The sequence below is a fragment of the Zootermopsis nevadensis genome, unplaced genomic scaffold (assembly GCF_977971745.1).
Source record: "Zootermopsis nevadensis isolate Lab colony 2312 unplaced genomic scaffold, Znev_1.0 Znev_ptg000001l, whole genome shotgun sequence".
Taxonomy (NCBI): domain Eukaryota; kingdom Metazoa; phylum Arthropoda; class Insecta; order Blattodea; family Termopsidae; genus Zootermopsis; species Zootermopsis nevadensis.
Genome location: NW_028259133.1, coordinates 22,030,280 through 22,048,444, shown reverse-complemented (window position 1 = coordinate 22,048,444; position 18,165 = coordinate 22,030,280). Strand labels below are relative to the sequence as shown.

The following is an 18,165-nucleotide window of genomic DNA, read 5'->3' as shown; positions in this document are numbered from 1 at the left end:
TAAGCAAGCTCTTTCTTTAAACGAAGCAACGAGCGCTTTGGTTAGCGATCACTTTTTAGCAAAACTCCTTTCATGAATGAGCACGTCTGCTTCGCAGTGACAGCTGGTTTGCCGGCTTTCATGATCAAGATTTCTCGTGGTTTTCCTCAGTCTCTCCACGCGAACATTCTCACGGTTCCTTCAAACAGGTCACAACCGCCTCCTTCCAAAACCACATCCACTCGCGAACCATCGTCATCTTCTTATTGCATTTGACAAAATATAACCTTTATAGATGATGCAGCGTCATTTCCGCCACAATATGCGTACGCCTGACAATAACGTAATGACTTAAGAACAACAAAGTTAAAATTCGCGGTGCAACATTAACCCTTTGCGATCCATTTTAAATTATGCAGCTCTATTTAAATGCCACTAAGTTGTATACATTGAACTACTATTATGAACTGTTTTCATTTTCTTTTTAACTTGCATTAAATGGAAGAAACTTTGCTAAGTATGGTGAAAATATGTTCTGAGAGGATCACAGTTCCTTTTGTTTGAATACTGACCGTGTGCAATATTTTTCACGGACTGTACCACAGTCGCTAGTGAGATGTGCAATAAATGACGCCTTTCTGATTCCTGCCGTTTGGTAGAGAATAAATCAAAGCCAAGTCGATGGATTGGACTTTGGCGACGTCTAACATCTCGTATTACACGGAGATATATGATGCATAAGCATTGGGTTTCATATTCTGAGAGCTGTGCTACCTTTCGCGCTGATTGTTTTCGGAAGATCAAGACCTAGTTCAACACCAGGAAAGTGACACAGAACGCGAATTGTAAACGATGAAGTCACTACACACAAAGAATGCTTGATAGGAAGACGAAACGATATGCACATGTCAGCGGTAGATTGCTCTATGCGACAAAGATAATTAAAAAAAATAATTTCCAATTAGGAAGATGGGACATTTGTTTTATAACTTTATCAAATATAAAACACTTCTAAGTAAATATCACAGCGACACACACGATGATATTACGTCTCTATATGATGTGTGGCAAAACACTTGGTGTGGAATCCTGGCTTCCTTTAGATACGTGTCCGAATAAGACGACTTTCTCTCCTGCCCCTTTCAGTAGTATAGGGTACACGAAGTCTTACCAGGAAGACTAGGATAGAATAATATGCCAGCCTCAGTTTGACTCCAGATCACGCAAAAGTTCGTAAAATACGTGGCGGACTCAGTCCGACATCGGACCGGAACTCGGATATTTAAGTTAGACAGAGACCGCAAAGGGTAAATGTTATCGGAAGAAGGTGGCGTCAGATAATGTCTGTCGCTGTGCGTTCAGATCCCTGCCTTTAATCCGGGCTGTACACGACAATCGCATTTGTCGGCGACGTCGGTCCCGGAACAGAAGCAAATTCTGCTAAAAAAAATGAAATGAAATGACAACATGACAGATGTCTTAATCTGGTGTACTTCCTGCCAGCCATGTTTGTATCCGCCGTGACGCTATTTAGTCAAAAGGTCATGTGCAGTCAGCAAGGACACTGCACGAAGGCCAGTCCGGGGCGACTTCCTCCTTCCTTGTTTCCAGGTCTGAAGCAAATTGCACTACCGCCTGATTGTTAGGTCACACACGTTACAAGCAGTTCGGAGCGTTTTATCCACCACGCGACAAAACGTGCTCTCATCATTGACAGGTCTGCAGGATTACGTAACTCCATGGAGAAGCTGATAGCAGTTCAGCTGTTCAGAAATTCTCCGCTTCTCCATTCACAAACTAACAATTAAATTAACCCCAGAAGGAGTCTTACGAAGCGTATAAATAGATCAAGTAACCTCACGTGTGCGAGGCGTCCAAGGTCTTCAAGGACCTAACACTTGTGCAGCAGAAAGAATTGATTCCTGTTACGTTATCTGTATCAGAAACACAATAAATAGGCCAATTTAAATTTCAAATATCTGGCTTCAATGAGACTACAGTTCACCCTAGTGACAACGCTGAAAAGTTGCCGGTGTCATCAAACGGATGGCGGCTCGCACTGTCTCATCTGTTTTAGTAACAAAAACATGGCGACGGCGCGAAACAATGAGGATGTATTACATTTAACGCAGTAGGAATCCGTAAACGTAAAATAATATTAAAATGGGCCACCAGGTTAATTATTAATCTTACAGAACTTGAACATTACATGGCTAAAAACGTAACTCACTTCACAAGAACTGATTAATGCCTACACGTGAATGTGTTTTCAGGGTCCAGAATCAGCCTGGGCGTAAAGACCGATTTGTGTGTCTCTGATGAAAATCGAATCACGCAAAACACTCGGTTCACATTCTAATTATATTTATTTTTGGTTCGTGCAAGAAAGTGCAGTTTTTTATACTCTAAAGCTGTGAGTTACCAGTCACGAGGCCTTCGTAGAGTGAGTCTGAGAAGCGACATCTTTTATAACACACGCAAGGCTACGATCAGCTGACGGTCCACGCATCTATCACATCCACTTCAGCTCTCCGGACGGAAACCTAACGTTTTAGAGGCCATAAAATTTTATAGAAGACGTGAGTCACTCGATACTTAACGGGGGGAGGGGGGGCATCATCTGTGACACGTACGAACAGGTACCTCCCCCCTCCGGGGAACTCTTGAGGCTTCGGACGAGGAAGCGGTAAGCACCGGATGCGGTAATCGGAGACTCTCAAAGGAACATATCCACTTCCGATGACGTCATGTGTCACTCCGGAAGTGTAATCTTACTTTAAAGTCTGCATGTAAGGAAAATTTTTGGGAGGTCAGCAACTGCAACACAAATTTTAATTCTCGGGCCACACCCCAGCCGTACAACGAAACAAGGACATTGGACAACGCAGCCTTGGGAACGTCATTAAAGAGGCGTGTTTTGAATCTGCCTTTTGTCCAGGGACATAAAAGTTTGAAATCTAGCGGGGTATAATTTACAAGCCTCTGAAATCCATATTTTAAAATTCAGTCCGTACCTCAAAGAAAACACATCGACCAGCTTGGTCAACGCTATTTAGGGAAACAATTGTTATTTATTCTGAGAATCGTATGAAACATGTAACACTGAGAGGGGGGAAATGCACAATTAGTGGTGCACATAGTTACCAGTGAGTTTAAAAGGATTATGGAATAGCTATGGATTCAACGCAGAACAAACACTAACACGTAAGTGCACAGGAAACCTCCAGCAATTACTTTTTGGTAGAAACATATGGCACGCCGACCGAAATTTTTTGCGAGATTGGAAACTATACTTTTAAATCCCCCCCAAATTAAACAAAATTTAAGCAAAATGAATAATGTTGAGTTGAAACTTGGTTGCGAATTCATACTGACACAGTCGTACATTAAGAACAGACAAAGACACGTTGTAATTTGTAACTTTCTTTATTGTGATGTAAAAGAAATACAATTTCAGACTAAGGTCACTTCAGACTGGCAGAATACATGACGAGATCACTCGACTAGATATTAAACATTAAAAGAAATTACAGTTAACATTTTCATAATTGTACAAATATTCTGTAACAGTTGTTACACATTAATATTAAAGTTGTGTTATAACTATGATGGAAATATGTATCGATATCGTTAACTGCAAAGATATCGGCGTAATAAAATACCGCAGACATCAATATTGCAATTCGGTATCGATTATTGGGGCCCATATAATTTACGGAGTTCAGGGAGAAGAGTTATAAGAATGAATGAATACAGTATATCGAAGATGGCTTTTTCTTGGTTGTAAAGTTTACCGACGTTTTACAGGTAGGCCTAATTTTACATATGAAACGTCGATAAACTTCTACCAGACTACGTGGCGTTGCAACCCAGGAAAGATCCATCTTCGGCCTCGCAGCCGTGAAAACTTCAAATCCTACTAAATCTCCGTCGTTTAAGAATACAACAGTTACGCATGGAAAAACTCGCCCTTTTAATTGAGAGTTTCCGACAGAAACCATGAGGTCAATTGTACGTGAAATGGCCACGTTACCACCGATCAATACCCCTAGCTGGTTCTGTGCGACAGAAATCAGGGTCGGCCGACTTTTGATTTAAAATGAAACACAAAGCACAGGACAGAGGGGTAAACCCCAGAAGGAGCCAAGATGGCTTCCCAACATAAATGAAGAATACGATGGGCCTCCGTGTGTGTCCACCAAAACTCCAAGCACACTGACGAGGAACGCCCTAAACTGTGCATGTAAAACTATGCCTGCAACATCGTAAAATGCGAAGCCAGCAGTGATGCGTGGTTCTACTCAGTCACGACACACATGATAATTAAGAAAAGCGTTAATGACGACAAGTCAGATATCCGTGAGATTGCATTATCTGTTAAAATTCTCTTACTAGCCTACACCAGTCACTGCTTGCATGGGAAAAGCACACAGCTGCCTGTAACTGCTTGCACTGATGTTAGAATTTCGAGATGTCTAGTGCAGGTCCTCCCTCGCCTGCCAACGAAACCCGCAGCTTTCTGTTCTATTTTTTATCACAAATAAGTACGCAGTAAGTGGCCTCCCGTTGTACCTTTGGCAGTTAGCATGACTACGTTAAATATTTTATTAAAATAATAATAATAAAAATATTGCAGAACATAAAAACTGAATTGTGTTCGTCTTGCAATGGATATTATAATATATTAGATTACAATCGATTGGTAAGTATCGAAAGTACACTCATAAATCTATGTTTACTGCGCTGGAGGCAAGAATTATATCTTACGATATATCAATTTTTTCAGACTTTGCATATGAGAAAGTAAAATGAATGTCCTAACGACATTTCAACTTAAAAATCGGTGTTTTGTTCACGACACCCATATACTTTTTTTAAAAATACAATAAAAATAATAGTAATAATCACAATAAGCATAACATTTTAATATTCACATTATCGTACCCTGAACACATAGGATATTGAACCAGTGAACCATTCTTACAGGCCATACAATTCTAGCTATTTACACATATTTAATTTTTCTAGTAAATATTTAACATCCTTTCCTCACACGGAACGAAACGTAAATCAGTAATTTGATATTTTAAGTGATTTTTGTTTCAGCAGCACAAACTGTTACGGACAGGCTGATTGGCTGCTTCTGGTGTCAGCGACGGCCACTACGCGACGATCTCTGTAGAAGACGTCCTCTTGCCCTGGTTATCACTCCTCATTGCTCGAAAGAAATCTGGAAACAAGGTCACACGTCAGTAACAGCTGGTGAAACCAGGTTTCAGCATTGTAACGGACGGCGGCGTGAACTGGATTAATCTGGCTCAGGACAAGCTAAGCTAACATTGATCAACTTTTCAAAACGGACTCTGTAGTGTGGACTATGTATTGGCTGTGATCTACAACTAAGACAGACGTAGCTGACTGTCAGCTACTGTGCAGAGTTTTGAACTCAAATAAGCGGCCACCTGTTTGTAAACCCGACACGTCACTGCGTTTAAAAGGACACGCGTTGCTCACCCCACGTTGTTGATAATGCCCCCACCCCCGAGCATGTTAAGTGTCACCCACAACACAAAGTACGACAACGTTTTTATCCCATAATGGAAGTATTCTTTTCTGAAAATGAACGTAACGTGTTTTTCGTGTCTTATCAGCAATCATGGGGATGGCTTTATAATGTCATGTTATTGATTGAGGCTGACAATGCTAGCGTCACCACGCGGACACACAGATGCACGCCCCAACCCCTATCCAGGTGCTGTTTCTGTACTTTGGCAACGCGTAAACAGAACGCTGACACACCCCGCGTTTCGTGAAACAAGTCCTCAACATGCGCACAGTCGCGTCACAATTTAACACGGAACGACTGTGACGCTCCCGTTTTCATCCGCCAACCATATTCAATTCCTTCAAACTTCACAGAAACTGAACTTTCCTAACATTTTCAGTTTCACTGTCATATAGACGCATATAAGCTACTCTCTTGCACGTGACGTTCATAACGCGTGTGCATCTGGCAGACTCTCTGCGGTTTGGATGTCCTCAGACGCATCTTTACAACTCATTTCACGTGACCCCCTGACCCCAGGAAGGAAACCCGAGCCTTCAAGATAATCAATTAAATTAACTTGCGGACTGACGTGGCTGTGTGTGGCACCCTCATCGATTCACGCAGGGGCGCAAACTTCTCCTGCGCAGGACGCATGCGGGCGGTATCACTCTGCAGGAGAAGGGCGCTCCGAGTCTCCCCGATGACGAGCCCGCACTCCGAAACACTTGTTGACAGCAATATGACGCAACACATCGACGTTTTCTCTTGTCAGAATTAATAAACAATAAATTGTGAGACGCCATTAACTGCTCTAACCCTCTAATAGTCCAGTGACGGCTATGTTTACTCTGTAACTCTGCATAATACCCACATAAACAATTTAAGTGTTAAATTATCTTAGCAATGGTGAAGTGTGGTGTTTTCTTTGAGGCACGGACTTAAATCTCAAAGATGACTGTCTTCTGGGTTGTTGCGCCGTGTAGTCTGATAGCAGCCCTGATAATGGGGGCAGCAAGGACCTCCGAAACGTCGGTAAACATTACCAGACTACACGGCGCAACCACCCAGATTCACCGCCGTGAAAATCTCAAATCCTACATGAAATATTAAATATTATTTAGAAAACTTCAGGCTTCAAAAATGTAATCGCTCATTCAACTACAATGTATCACATTCCAAGATCGTGAACGAATGTTTGTAATGAATGGCGAATTTTGAAGGATCGGAAATGGAGCGATAGTTACCTTCCAGATACCAAACTAGGTCAAAGCTGCGTTTCTTTGTGTACGAGACTTTCTTCGGCAGGCCAACGACGGCACCGCCCGCAATGCCATCTGTATTCGCTGCAGCTTATAATAAATTCATTGCGGGTCCCAACTTTTGCATTCAGCTGCTCTCGTTAGTAACACGGAAGAGGCAATGCGCCATCAGTCTTCAGCTGTCGTGTAAAATAAAACAATGCTAATGGCGACATTAGCTGTCGCTTGTGACGTCCCGTCAATAACGCTTATCTGAGACGAAGGCCGAGGATGAGACGAAGCTTCTAACTCGCTCTTCCTCTCAAACCAAGGAGGAGATGGGCAGATGGGTAGATGAGAAATACGTAGCGAAAACCACCTGGAAAACCTAGGTGTAGGTGGAAGTATAATAATAAGGTTGATAATTGATAAAAGTGGTGTGAGGGCGTGGCCCAGATTTAACCAGTGCCGGGATCTTGAGGATTCAATATTGCGCTGTTGGGTGATCTTAGGGGCAGACATTTTAACTACCATCCAGTTTCACTATGTATTTTATTTTGATGAAAAATCCGGGTCAGTGGATCACGAATGAACAATGACGTCACAGACTCACATTTCCGAGGTTTTTAATATTCGTTGTGTTAAAAGTCCGTTATCTCTAAACTGCCAGCAGCCGTCACGTGACGAGCGATAACACTGTGAAATGGTACCTCTGCTACACACATACTTCCCCATGCGAATTGGAGATTCTCTTTGTTCCAAGTTCACAGGCAGATTCGGACAGGGGACAGCCGAAAGAGAAGTAGGACGAAACCACAAAGTCTGGTTTATTGAACGCAGGTTTTAATTGGTCTATGCGCCGGATGAAAGAACAATTAATGAATATTACACTGAAAAGGGCAACGAAGGGTGGTCATGGCCTAATTTAAGTTACGATACAGGAACATGCCTGAAGGGACTGAGGAAAATCATGACAACTAAGGACAGTAGGTTTAGAGGAAGTGATTTGAAACTGGTGCAGGAGTGATAACCACTCGCCAGCGAATTTGAGTCATGATGATAATAATAATAATAATAAAGAAGGAATCAGTCGTCACTGGATAAGGCGGTCTGCTGATCTGCGTTCGGAAGGCGCCCGTTCCAAATATCGGCTCAGTTATCTCTGACATTTTTCTCGGTTTCTGCAGCTTAAAATCGTCCACGACCGCCTGCTCGTATGCCCCGCCCACTTCGTATTCATGACTATGACACTACATCCTGACTAAATAACCTAGGAGTGAGCCAGTCACAACGCACTTCACGTTGGTAAGTCCTAGGTAAGCCTATTCGGCACAAATTCACGCAACCCAAGCAAGAAATGCGGAAATGGAGGGGCCATCGCGATAAAGCTGCCTTGACCTACGGCTTACAGTCTGCATTGGCAGATGAGACACTTATCAAATCTTTGACCCTTCGTAGCCGGAGGTCATCCAAATCAGTGTTTCCCAAAGTGTGCTGCACGTACCACCGGAGGTGCGTGAAAGGATTTAAAGAGGCAGAGATAGAAAAATAAATATTTTCAGACTTCTGTCTGCTGTAAAATGAACTCTCAAGTTCGTTAAAGCCCGTAAGTTTGTGTAATTTTTTTTTTGTAGCAAATTTCACAGCCTTCTACGTATCTCAGTGCGTCAGTACCAGAAGATGCATACGAGGAGCGGAATTCGGAGCATTTAGAACATGACAATATCCACGGCTTGTCAAGCACAAGACGAGCACCATTTAACTAAGCCAACTCCAAGGAACAGGGTGCTGACAGATATTAATCACCCTTCCTCTATGGAATCCAATGTTTCTGCGTCGTGTTCACAGAAATCCGTCAATGGACCCAATCCTGAGCCACTTGGAACCTGTCCGAAAGCTCACATTCAATTTCTTTAAGATCCATTTTAATATTATCCTTCCATATGTTACTGCCGGGCCGAAAAATGTGTCCAAGGCACGTCTGGTAAATCGCAACCACACTGTTCCTCCTGGGGTTGTGACAAACCCACTTACCACGGCCAGACACAGAAGATGGCATTGCGTAATAACGGCCGAAACTCATTAACGACTTGTAATGAATTTGTTTACACCAGCGCGTGGACCTGGACGATGTTTAACCACGTGACCTTCGTTCGGTTGGCAACGCGTATAGCCGAGACACCGAAAATTTGGCGCGAGAAACCAAGGTTGTGTGTAAGCATCGTATTTCGGACTGGCCCTGACAACGCAGCCTTGGTACGAGCACAGCTCTGTCGATACATGCGCGTGATACTATTAAAACAGATCAAAATTACTTTCACATGTTAAACTCCGGAAACACTTGCTACTGCGAAGCCGTGTTGGGTGGTGCCTCTGCTGTCGATTAAATTTGGTATCCAACAGAATTAGTGGGTACGAAGATCGCGTGGACACACCTCAGTGTCCTTTACAACTGATGCAGCGTCCCTAAATAGCATAGCAACTCATTTCTTACGCTCTTAAGACACGTTCTTCAACATTTATTTGCATAACCTTCACTGACCAATTTATTTTGTGTGTTCTGGTGGTGGTCGTCGCTCTACTTCATGCAAATCTAATCTCTGCACACGGACTCCGTTCTGAAAGACCAAGAGCACCCGAGTCCTTCATCAACTCCAGTCGCCGCGAAATCTTAACTTCTTTATTCCCGTGTTCTTTGTTCACTTACAGCTCAGCTGAATAGGTCATCGATGTCTCAACCGTCAATTCAACGAGACGCCACTTTATTGAACAATTCAGGGCACCGACTAGGCTTTGGGCTGGCCAACCAGGATTCGTTTCCCGAAATCACGATACACATTAAAATTTCATCTAAATCCTTCTCGAATTTAATGGATTGGACGGACACGACACGACCATAACAGACGAGCGGACGCAGAATCCATTGTCCTCCGTTTGTTTCCATAACAACGTCCTGAAGAAGAAAGGACCACAGTGGCAGGTGCACAACGAGGATGCGAGGCGGGGCATGCAGCACGCACGGGAGAGTATTTTTATTATTTTATTCAGTGTTCTGTCTTACGACAGGTCCATTGCTCTGCCCAAAAAGAGCTCTCCAGTTTTCCCTATTCTCAGCTTCTCGCTTTAATTCCTGGAGCGTCATCTTCTTTCCTTGTTTCAGATCGTCGGTTAGCTGTATCAATCTTCTTCCTAGTCCTCTCTTTCCTTCAACCTGGCCTTCGATGATGTCACTCATAACATGTCCCAGCCAGTTAGCTTTCCTTCGTGTCTTTGCTCGTTGACTCTCCTCAATACTTCTTCGTTGGTCACTCGATCCGTCCACCTGATCTTCTCTATTCTTCTCCAACACCACATTTCAAAACTCTCCAGGTATTTCTGTTCCTTCATCCTGAGTGTCCAGGTCTCTGCTCCATACGTAACACTTCACTAGTTTCTTCTTCATCTCCAAGCCCAACTTGCTAGTGAGAAGTATCCTCTTCTTGACGAAGGCCATGGCTATCCTTGCTTTTATCTCCTTGGTGCATACAGCATCCGTCGTGATTATGCCAACTGCTCCACATTCTCCAGCTGTTGGTTTCCAACTATCACGGGAGAGTGAAGAAAATAAATTACTTGAGAAAGGTGCATATTGAAGAATAATATTAAAATGGACGCCAATGTAACATAATGTGAGGGTGTGGAGGGGTTTCATCTGGCTCCGGGTAGGGGGCAGCGACACGGTCTTGTGAACACGGTAAGGAACGTTCAGGTTTCATACAAACAGCGGCAATTTCTTAACCCGATAGGCGACTACTAGCGTTTCAATAAGGCCTCTGCCCCTTTACGTTATGTATCTGTTCTGTGTCTTTTTATTCCATCGCCTTTCCTTCGTTGGTTCGTTTGTTCGTTCGCATAACGAAGTGCGTAGTTAAAAGAAAAAAATCATCTTATGGAGTGAACTGGAAACGATCGGACAGAAGTCGGGGGGCTTTATCCTTCGAGGGTATGCAAACCATCACCTCAGAGCACAGAGACGGCGTTCCATTTGCTAGGAGCGCCGTCTCTGTGCTGTGGCTGAAATTCATTCCTCCCTAAATGCGTCCTCCTGCTTGATAACACTTCGCTCCTCACACCCAGCAACTGAACAGTAACTTCCAGCTTCTGGGACGGTCGTTTATAGAACCAAATGTTTGTCACACAACCACTTCGGAACCCCAAGAAGTATTTACGAACATCTCATCAGCTTTAGCTGTTTAATACCAATCACTCCCCACAGGGGCAAATCTTGCAACTGTCCACCGGACCCTGATTTGGTGACTGAAGTACTTCGAAGCTCGATCGTCATACAGAACGTAGTTTTCTTTTCTTTTCGTTTCTAAATGGCTGAGAGGCTCAATATGAAACACTGCAAGCTCATGAAACGTCCAACAGCAGTTCCGAAGTTTCAGAAAACCAATAAGCGAGTTTCTTTAACCAAATTTACAAGTGAACTCCCGGTAACAAATATTTTGTCCCGTCATGCCACCTTTAGCAACACGCTGACACTTCACGACGGCCAGGGGAGGGCGGGGTTTCCCCGTAAACATAGAAACGTTAGATGCTGAGTACAGGAGAATTGCGTGAATTTTAAACTTTTTCACGTTATCACAGAGATTTCGAGGGGGTGGCTGAAGGCGAAGCACAAGCCCACCCCCTCCATTAATAAGGCCCATCCGCTGTTTCGTCGATGTATGAAAAACTTCATCGTCGCTGCCAAAAAATTGCGGGACGCGAGTGTTTTTTTTATCAGATGTTTGTTTTACGCGATATAATCAACTTACAGCGTACATCACTGACGTCATAATCTCCAAGGACGAAGATAAGAACATATTAAATTTCGTTCAGTAGTGTCAAGAAAGTAGCCAATCAATACAAGCTACTTGTCAAGGTCAGGTTTTGTACAGAGCGCCTTAAGACAGAACACAGCAAGTTGCTCTTTGCTGGAAACAATTCGGAAATAAATCAGTCGGTCCATTTAAAACAATTATATTAATTGCTGGCTAATTTCAATTTGTCACGCATTCGCCGACTGCATCATGCGTAACGCATTAGGAAGAACACCAAGCTGCTTTCCTTGCAAACAGCTCTGATACAAACTACGAACATGTCCTGAGCTCAGTCACGCTTCAATCAAGAGAAACCTTACAGAGATCGAAGCAAGGACTCTTACCTGTAATTCTCGTCTGCCTCCTGTAGGGACTGTCTTTTCCTGGTCGATGTCGAACCTCAGACTCCGAAATGAAACGACTTTGTTCCGCTGCGTCATCTGTTGTTGCCTGTAGTAACGGAAATCCTGCAGGGATCAGAAAATTATTTGGCATGTCTTCCGATCCCGTCTCTTTTTCTCGCTCTGGGGCAGAACGCACGTTCGTAACGAATGTGGACGTCAGAATATCGAAATTGTATTTCCGAAGCATCAATTCTCTATCCGCCAAGAACTGCTCTTCAAGAAGCTCTTCAAGCAATCTTCGAGTTTCCTTTGGGTCAGATTCGAAAAGGCATTTCTTTGGCGATCGCTTTTTTAAAAGAGTGTTACACTGATCCTTCACAAGCTGCGGGCACAAGACACACTGTTGATTGGCTGTCAGCATTTTGTCACTGCGTTTGTCAACGAGAAATAGTCAATTAATGACAGTGGAGAGAAACTGACAATTCTTGTCGACGAAGACACGAGCAGTCAATTCACTTGCCGATAAAATCTAGAGCCCCACCTCAATGTACCGACATCCAGCGCAGACACGAGACCGAATGAGGGGCAGCGAACAAACCAGCTCGAAAGACACTACGGGCTACTTCTGCGCAAGCGCAAGACCACCCCTACCTAAGTTGCATCATTCCTCACGCTTAAGGCCAATTCAAACCACGTGACAGAACACAATCAGATCGGGGTCAAGCCATTTTAGACCGAACGTAAAAACCATCCTTTAAAGCATCTTATGGAGAGGACAAAACGCAGGTCCAGGACAGGGCACCCTGGGTCAGACCTGATAAGAAATACGTTTCACTTTTCGTGATACCTGGAGGCTGATCTCTCGGGAAAAAAAAGTATAATTTAATGAACTACTGTCAAAACGCGTCCCTGTCCTGCCCCACAGTGCGAACCAACCTCAACGGGAAATTATTTAACCAGGCGACTTGTCCTTCGTGAAAAGGATTTTGTGTTGGACGACTCTTTGAGATTTGAACCCAGAACTGTTAGGATCGCTTTGGCTGATGGCCTCTGCGTCAGTCACACCTTCGTCGGTACAAATGACTATCACGTTACCGAACCACGGACCTCCCGAACATCCTACAAGGTGAGAGACGCGTTACCACTGCAGTTTTGGACGAATTAACTACATCGAGTCGGGCTCGATCCATTTACAAACGAGCACTCATCACCTTCCCATCCTACTTCATTTTATCACCCGAATAATATCAAGTCTTTTAATCGGCCTCAATCCAAAAAAAAAAAAAAAAAAGACAATCTTTTAATTTCTGTGTGAAACAGGAAACGTCCATGCGAAAACAGAAATTCGTTATGAAAATGTGGGGTTAAGGCATGAGAAATTGGTCACCCCTAGGGCTCAGTGTATCCGGTGTGCAGGAAGATACGTCTCCCCCCTTCGCTGTCGTGCGTTATGGATGCTCCCCTTTAACCGTCAGTATGTCCACCGTCGCGGAACGGACCCGAAACCGTGGCCTTTCGTTTTGAATCGACATGGGTCCTTAAAACAGTCAACGGTCGAGGGACAATCAGGATGCATTCGGTAATATCTTCCAGCTTTAATTATCGGCGGGTCCTTCAAGGATGAATAGTCCTTCGTAAGACGTCAGATGAGAATTATCCTTGGTGGCCGATAAACGGAGCTCTAGTCGGCATTGTATAGTAATGCATACCGCTCCGTGTTAAAAATATAATTTCTGGAACGTCAATTTACTTCTGAACTTTATGCAAGGCAGTTGTTAATCTTCTAGATAATTTACGTCGAGATACGAAGGGTGATAACCAGGCCGGTTACCACTGGCAGAAGAAATTTGTACAAACTTAGTAGCAGATTCTTAGAACGTTAGATGTCAGTTTCTATTAGCATCATTTGTTGGTGAGTGGAACAAAAAGATGAAGTTTCTGAGTCGCCTTTGGTTGCAGAAAGTGCCTGACGCCTTCAACAGCAATCTGAAGTCTACAATAACTGTAATCAGACGAGATGGTGCTCTTCAGCAACACACAGCGCATTCTAGTACACTGAACTAATTTATCTTCAGAAGGAAACACAAAAGTAAAGAAAACGAAGCGACTGGAGAAAATAAGTGTCTGTCTGTCTGTCTGTCAGGAGTGGTCACGAGGCTTCACATCTCCGCGGTGCGTTCATGCGCGGAAACTGACGTAAATTTAATTTTGGGGACTTTATAGAAATCAACTGACGACGCAATTTTGTATCAGAGATTCAACTGCACGTTTACGTCGACTCAGTAATTTTTGAAGAGACGAAGGTGTTGCTCTAAATCTGACCTGCACATTACTCTGTCTATGTCAGGTTAGTGGCGTTATGTCGTCTGTTCACGAAACGAAAAACAATATTGTTTTTGCAGCGAACAAGTTTGACTTTGGAACAAAAAGTGTAAGGAAAAGACGAGACTAGATTTGCCTGAAAGTATAACAAACGACTCATCCCGCAATCTCAGTGATAAATAAGTGATCTCTTTGTTTAAACGCGTTTCCGTGGCAACAGTCAACTGCAAAACCACGGAAACAGCGTCAGGTAAGCGAATGTCTGCATCGGGAATATTCATGGGTTAGGAAGGAGACAAAACCAGGTTTCTGATAACAAAAGAAACACGAAATGTGATAACACAAGGCCTATCTTTCGCCCGGTGTTGTTACAGTGAAGAAATGAAGTAAAATCGGGCTCGTATGTCGTGGATCATATGAGAAACGTATATTGTAAAGAGCGGGGGAACATCATGAGAAGATGCCGAGTCAGACAGCGTGATACTATTAAACGTTATCCGTTTCGGAGAATCCTGCGATGAAGGTGATGTTCTTCTGTTCAACGAACTCCCTGCCTCGACTGCGACACATCGGGATAAGCAGTGAACAACCCTTTCCATTATCAGGCAAGCATTGCATTATAAAATGGAAGGGGGCGTACGTGGAGCTACCGACATGGGAATTTCACGAGCCCAACGGTCAGCGGACAAGGCGAAGAGCTCTGTCCTTCCACCCGTCCGTTGTCGTTCGTTCCGGGACCCTGGTCGCACCGCCTCCCATATCGCACGGCCAGGATGCATCAGTGATGACCCCGTCTGTGTACCGGATGTGCACACCACGCAGCCGTGAAGTATGACGCAGTCAGTCGTGACGTCAGATCCGGGCCGAGAAGACGCGTGAAATTTTGAATCCTCGTCAAACAAAACAACGAAGATTTAACGTTTTTAAAGCCATTCAAAATGTTCGTTACGTGCCGAAGAACACCCCGTTTCAGGCAAAGAAGATGATGAACTGCACACTTCCCGCTCCTGTTGCCTTCATCTTCGGCATAAATAACACTTTCAACGTCTGTTGTGATTCCACTACGTCTAAATGCAGTACAACGTGTTCTGAAACGAAACTGGTATTTAATAGCAATCAAATTGTATCTTTCAAATCTTGGCAGGAACACAAGTCAACCGGGTAGTGTTTTTCGTGGTTGTTCCCAGGATAGTAGCTAAAGTTCGTCTCGGTCTTTGGAACTTAAGTGTAATCTTCGGCTCCCTGGAGCAGCGCCAAGGTTTTAGGGGCCAACATCTGTCACAGTAAACAATGCAAATAGAAAGCAGCAGCACTTTGATACATCCTTTCAGAAGCCCTTGAGAGCTAGCTATCTTATCGGTCGCCACAGGAAAGTGCCATCCACAGAACAGATTTTTTCCCTTTTAACACCCTCCCCCCCCCCCCCCCCCCCCCCTCACCCATCTTGCAGACCTGCGACACGCGCGCCATCAGCCAGCAATGACCTGTGACAGATACGAAGATGATTACTGGCATCGAGAAATGACGATATCAAATCGAATTCAACGTTGGTTAAGACGTATTATGAAGGGGCAAAGTCTGGAAATTAAGAAAAGTTTCCTTCACAGCTGAAACTTCTCAAAGGAAAATACAGGGCATACAGACACGACGTTTCGGAAGTTGATTCTGGCTCTGTCATCAGGTGAAAGCGTGAAGCTCAGTCTGTTCGGTTCATTGGTTCTTCATACCAAATATCCGTCCAAATCAAGGAACATGCGATGGGTTGGGCATGTAGCACGCACTGGAAAAATCCGTACACAAGTTCAGTGCAAAGCCCCGAAGAGCAGAGGCAAATACTCGGACAATGAAGGATAATATTAAATAGGATGAAGGAAGAGGGGTGTGAACTGGGTTGAATTCGTCCTGTGAACAAGACAATGAATGAACTTCTGAACCGGGACTTTACTGACCAGCTAAGCGACTGTCAACCTCTGAAGATGGACTGCCGCATGACTCCAGACGGCTGTGGGTTCGAAGCTCTTGGTGGCTGGGCTGGCTCACAGATGACACTCGCGACCCTCGTCGACGTCATAATGATCTGATAATGTGACGCATTACTCAGCGCTGCACGCACCAGGAGTGGGTCCGGAGCTCACAGGAATTAAACAGTGGGAGTGTCCGGTCGATCTGATACGATGACAGTCGGAACAGCTGCTGACACCCATCTCATCTTCCGGTACAAGAAAAACAATGAATGTAATTTATACGGGGTGGGGGGGGGGGGTGTCAGTAGCGCCAGAGGAATGATTGATGATGATTAGCGTTCAGGAAATACATGTGAAAATATACTTCCTGAGGGGGGGGGGGGGGGGATGTTCACCAAAATCTAACAGACACTGCTGAATCTATCGATTGCCAATATCGAAACTCAGCTGCTTCAGAATCATAAGTATAAGTATATAAAGGTTCCTCCCGTGAAATACAACGTTAACTGAAAGCTGTGTACTACGTAAATATCATTCATTGATTTGCACCTCTGTACCTGCAAACGCTCAACGGAAATCGGAAGCAGCATCGCTTAATGCGCCTTCAGAATTTCTTTCAATCCCACCTAGAAAACTTGAGATCAGGAAAGAAAAATCTACCCTCCACAGTCAGCTTTTTATTATTCCCTGGGGCAGACTCCTCCTCCAGTAGCCGTCAGTTGCTCAAGTATCAAGAAATTCCTCGTCTTTTATGTAACTTCGAAGGTTCGTTACCCTTCTAACAAAATCTCTGCACTGGACTGCATCCTCACCCCCTGCTCTTTAACTATAATTTTAATATTATCTTCGAGTGTTCCGGTCATCTGAAGTCTTCTGCAGCACGTGTTTTCCAAATCACGATAATGGGGCACAAATACAACGTTCAGTAAAATAAAAACAGTCTCAGAGCGTCGCGTCCCTTCTCTTTGCGACATGTACGTCCACACTGATTCTGATTTCATTTCACGAGTCTGGCGTGTGTGCTGACTCGTAAATTTATCATACACCACATGAACCACAAAGGCTGACAGCTGCCGGCTCATCTGAACACAAACGATCAAACATGATTCGAAAGAAAAGGGTTTGTGATGATCAGTATCATCAGCCATCAAATGGACCGTTGAAGGGAGGCGGTGGAGTGGAGAGGGAGCGACACTGCGGGGTGCCTAATTACAGAAACCGAATCGCCGGAGGAGCAGATGGAGTCCAGACATACGCATCCTGGAAGTGAGTTGCGCGGGACATGCAGCACGCAGGGGCAAATACGCGCAGAATTATAATCGGAAAACCTCACGTAAGACCTGCGCTTAGACCGAAGAATATTATTAAAATGGATCTTACAAACAGTACAAAACAGCGAAAACCTATCTTAGTGAGCGAGAATTTCCGTGTGCAGCCTCGGTGGCTCTGAGCTATTTTTACGAATCGCATAAATAAGGGTCGCATCAGTGAGGTGACCTGAAGGGGCGAATAAGGGCTTGTACGGTAGTTACTTCTGTAACACAGTGAATCAGCTGCTGTGATGGCACCTCTCCCACCACTTACGTGCGTGAGGATGCAAGCACGGCGTATCTGTTACAAGCAATGCGTTTCTCCAGCACATCTCTCATTCTGTGGCGCACCTGTCAGGTATGGTCACAACTCCACATATTAGGGTTGCAAGCAACCCCCTAATCAGCAGAGGATGTTGGTGTTAATAGGTTCGGATCCATCCAGAGCAGTGCTTAACAGTAGCACCTGGCGGTAACACCTCTTCTGACAGGCAGATGCACGACCGAGCGAAATGAACCCGTGTTCTTCCAGTGAGCTCGATTACTGACCATTTCATGGATCGTGACCGTGGTCCACAGGCATCGTATGGCCTGTCTCAGAAAAATAGGAACAATG

General features: G+C 44.3%; 1 protein-coding gene across 2 annotated transcripts; it reads right to left on the bottom strand.

Moving 5' to 3' along the window:
- Positions 1–3,386: 3,386 nt before the first annotated feature.
- LOC110826466 (uncharacterized) lies at positions 3,387–12,578 on the bottom strand. 2 transcript variants are annotated; one of them, XR_015534580.1, is made up of 3 exons: positions 11,954–12,578; positions 9,308–10,346; positions 3,387–5,209 (listed from the first exon to the last, which is right to left on the bottom strand). XR_015534580.1 is itself a non-coding variant. In XM_087346627.1 (2 exons), the coding sequence occupies exons 1-2, from the start codon at positions 12,372–12,374 to the stop codon at positions 5,142–5,144; spliced, it is 489 nt and encodes a 162-aa protein (XP_087202753.1). In that variant the 5' UTR covers positions 12,375–12,569; the 3' UTR covers positions 3,387–5,141. The 2 variants fall into 2 exon arrangements, 1 of the variants encoding a protein (XP_087202753.1); XM_087346627.1 differs by lacking the exon at positions 9,308–10,346 and having other exon boundaries at positions 11,954–12,569.
- Positions 12,579–18,165: the final 5,587 nt, after the last annotated feature.

What these genes read in the sequence shown, in the direction of transcription:
- LOC110826466 (XM_087346627.1), bottom strand. Translation starts at nt 12,374, where the DNA reads ATGCTGACAGCCAATCAACAGTGTGTCTTGTGCCCGCAGCTTGTGAAG. An exon ending in GAGGCAGACGAGAATTACAG is followed by an intron (nt 5,210 to 11,953) that starts GTAAGAGTCCTT and finishes CCTTGTTTCCAG; the next exon opens with ATTTCTTTCGAGCAATGAGG.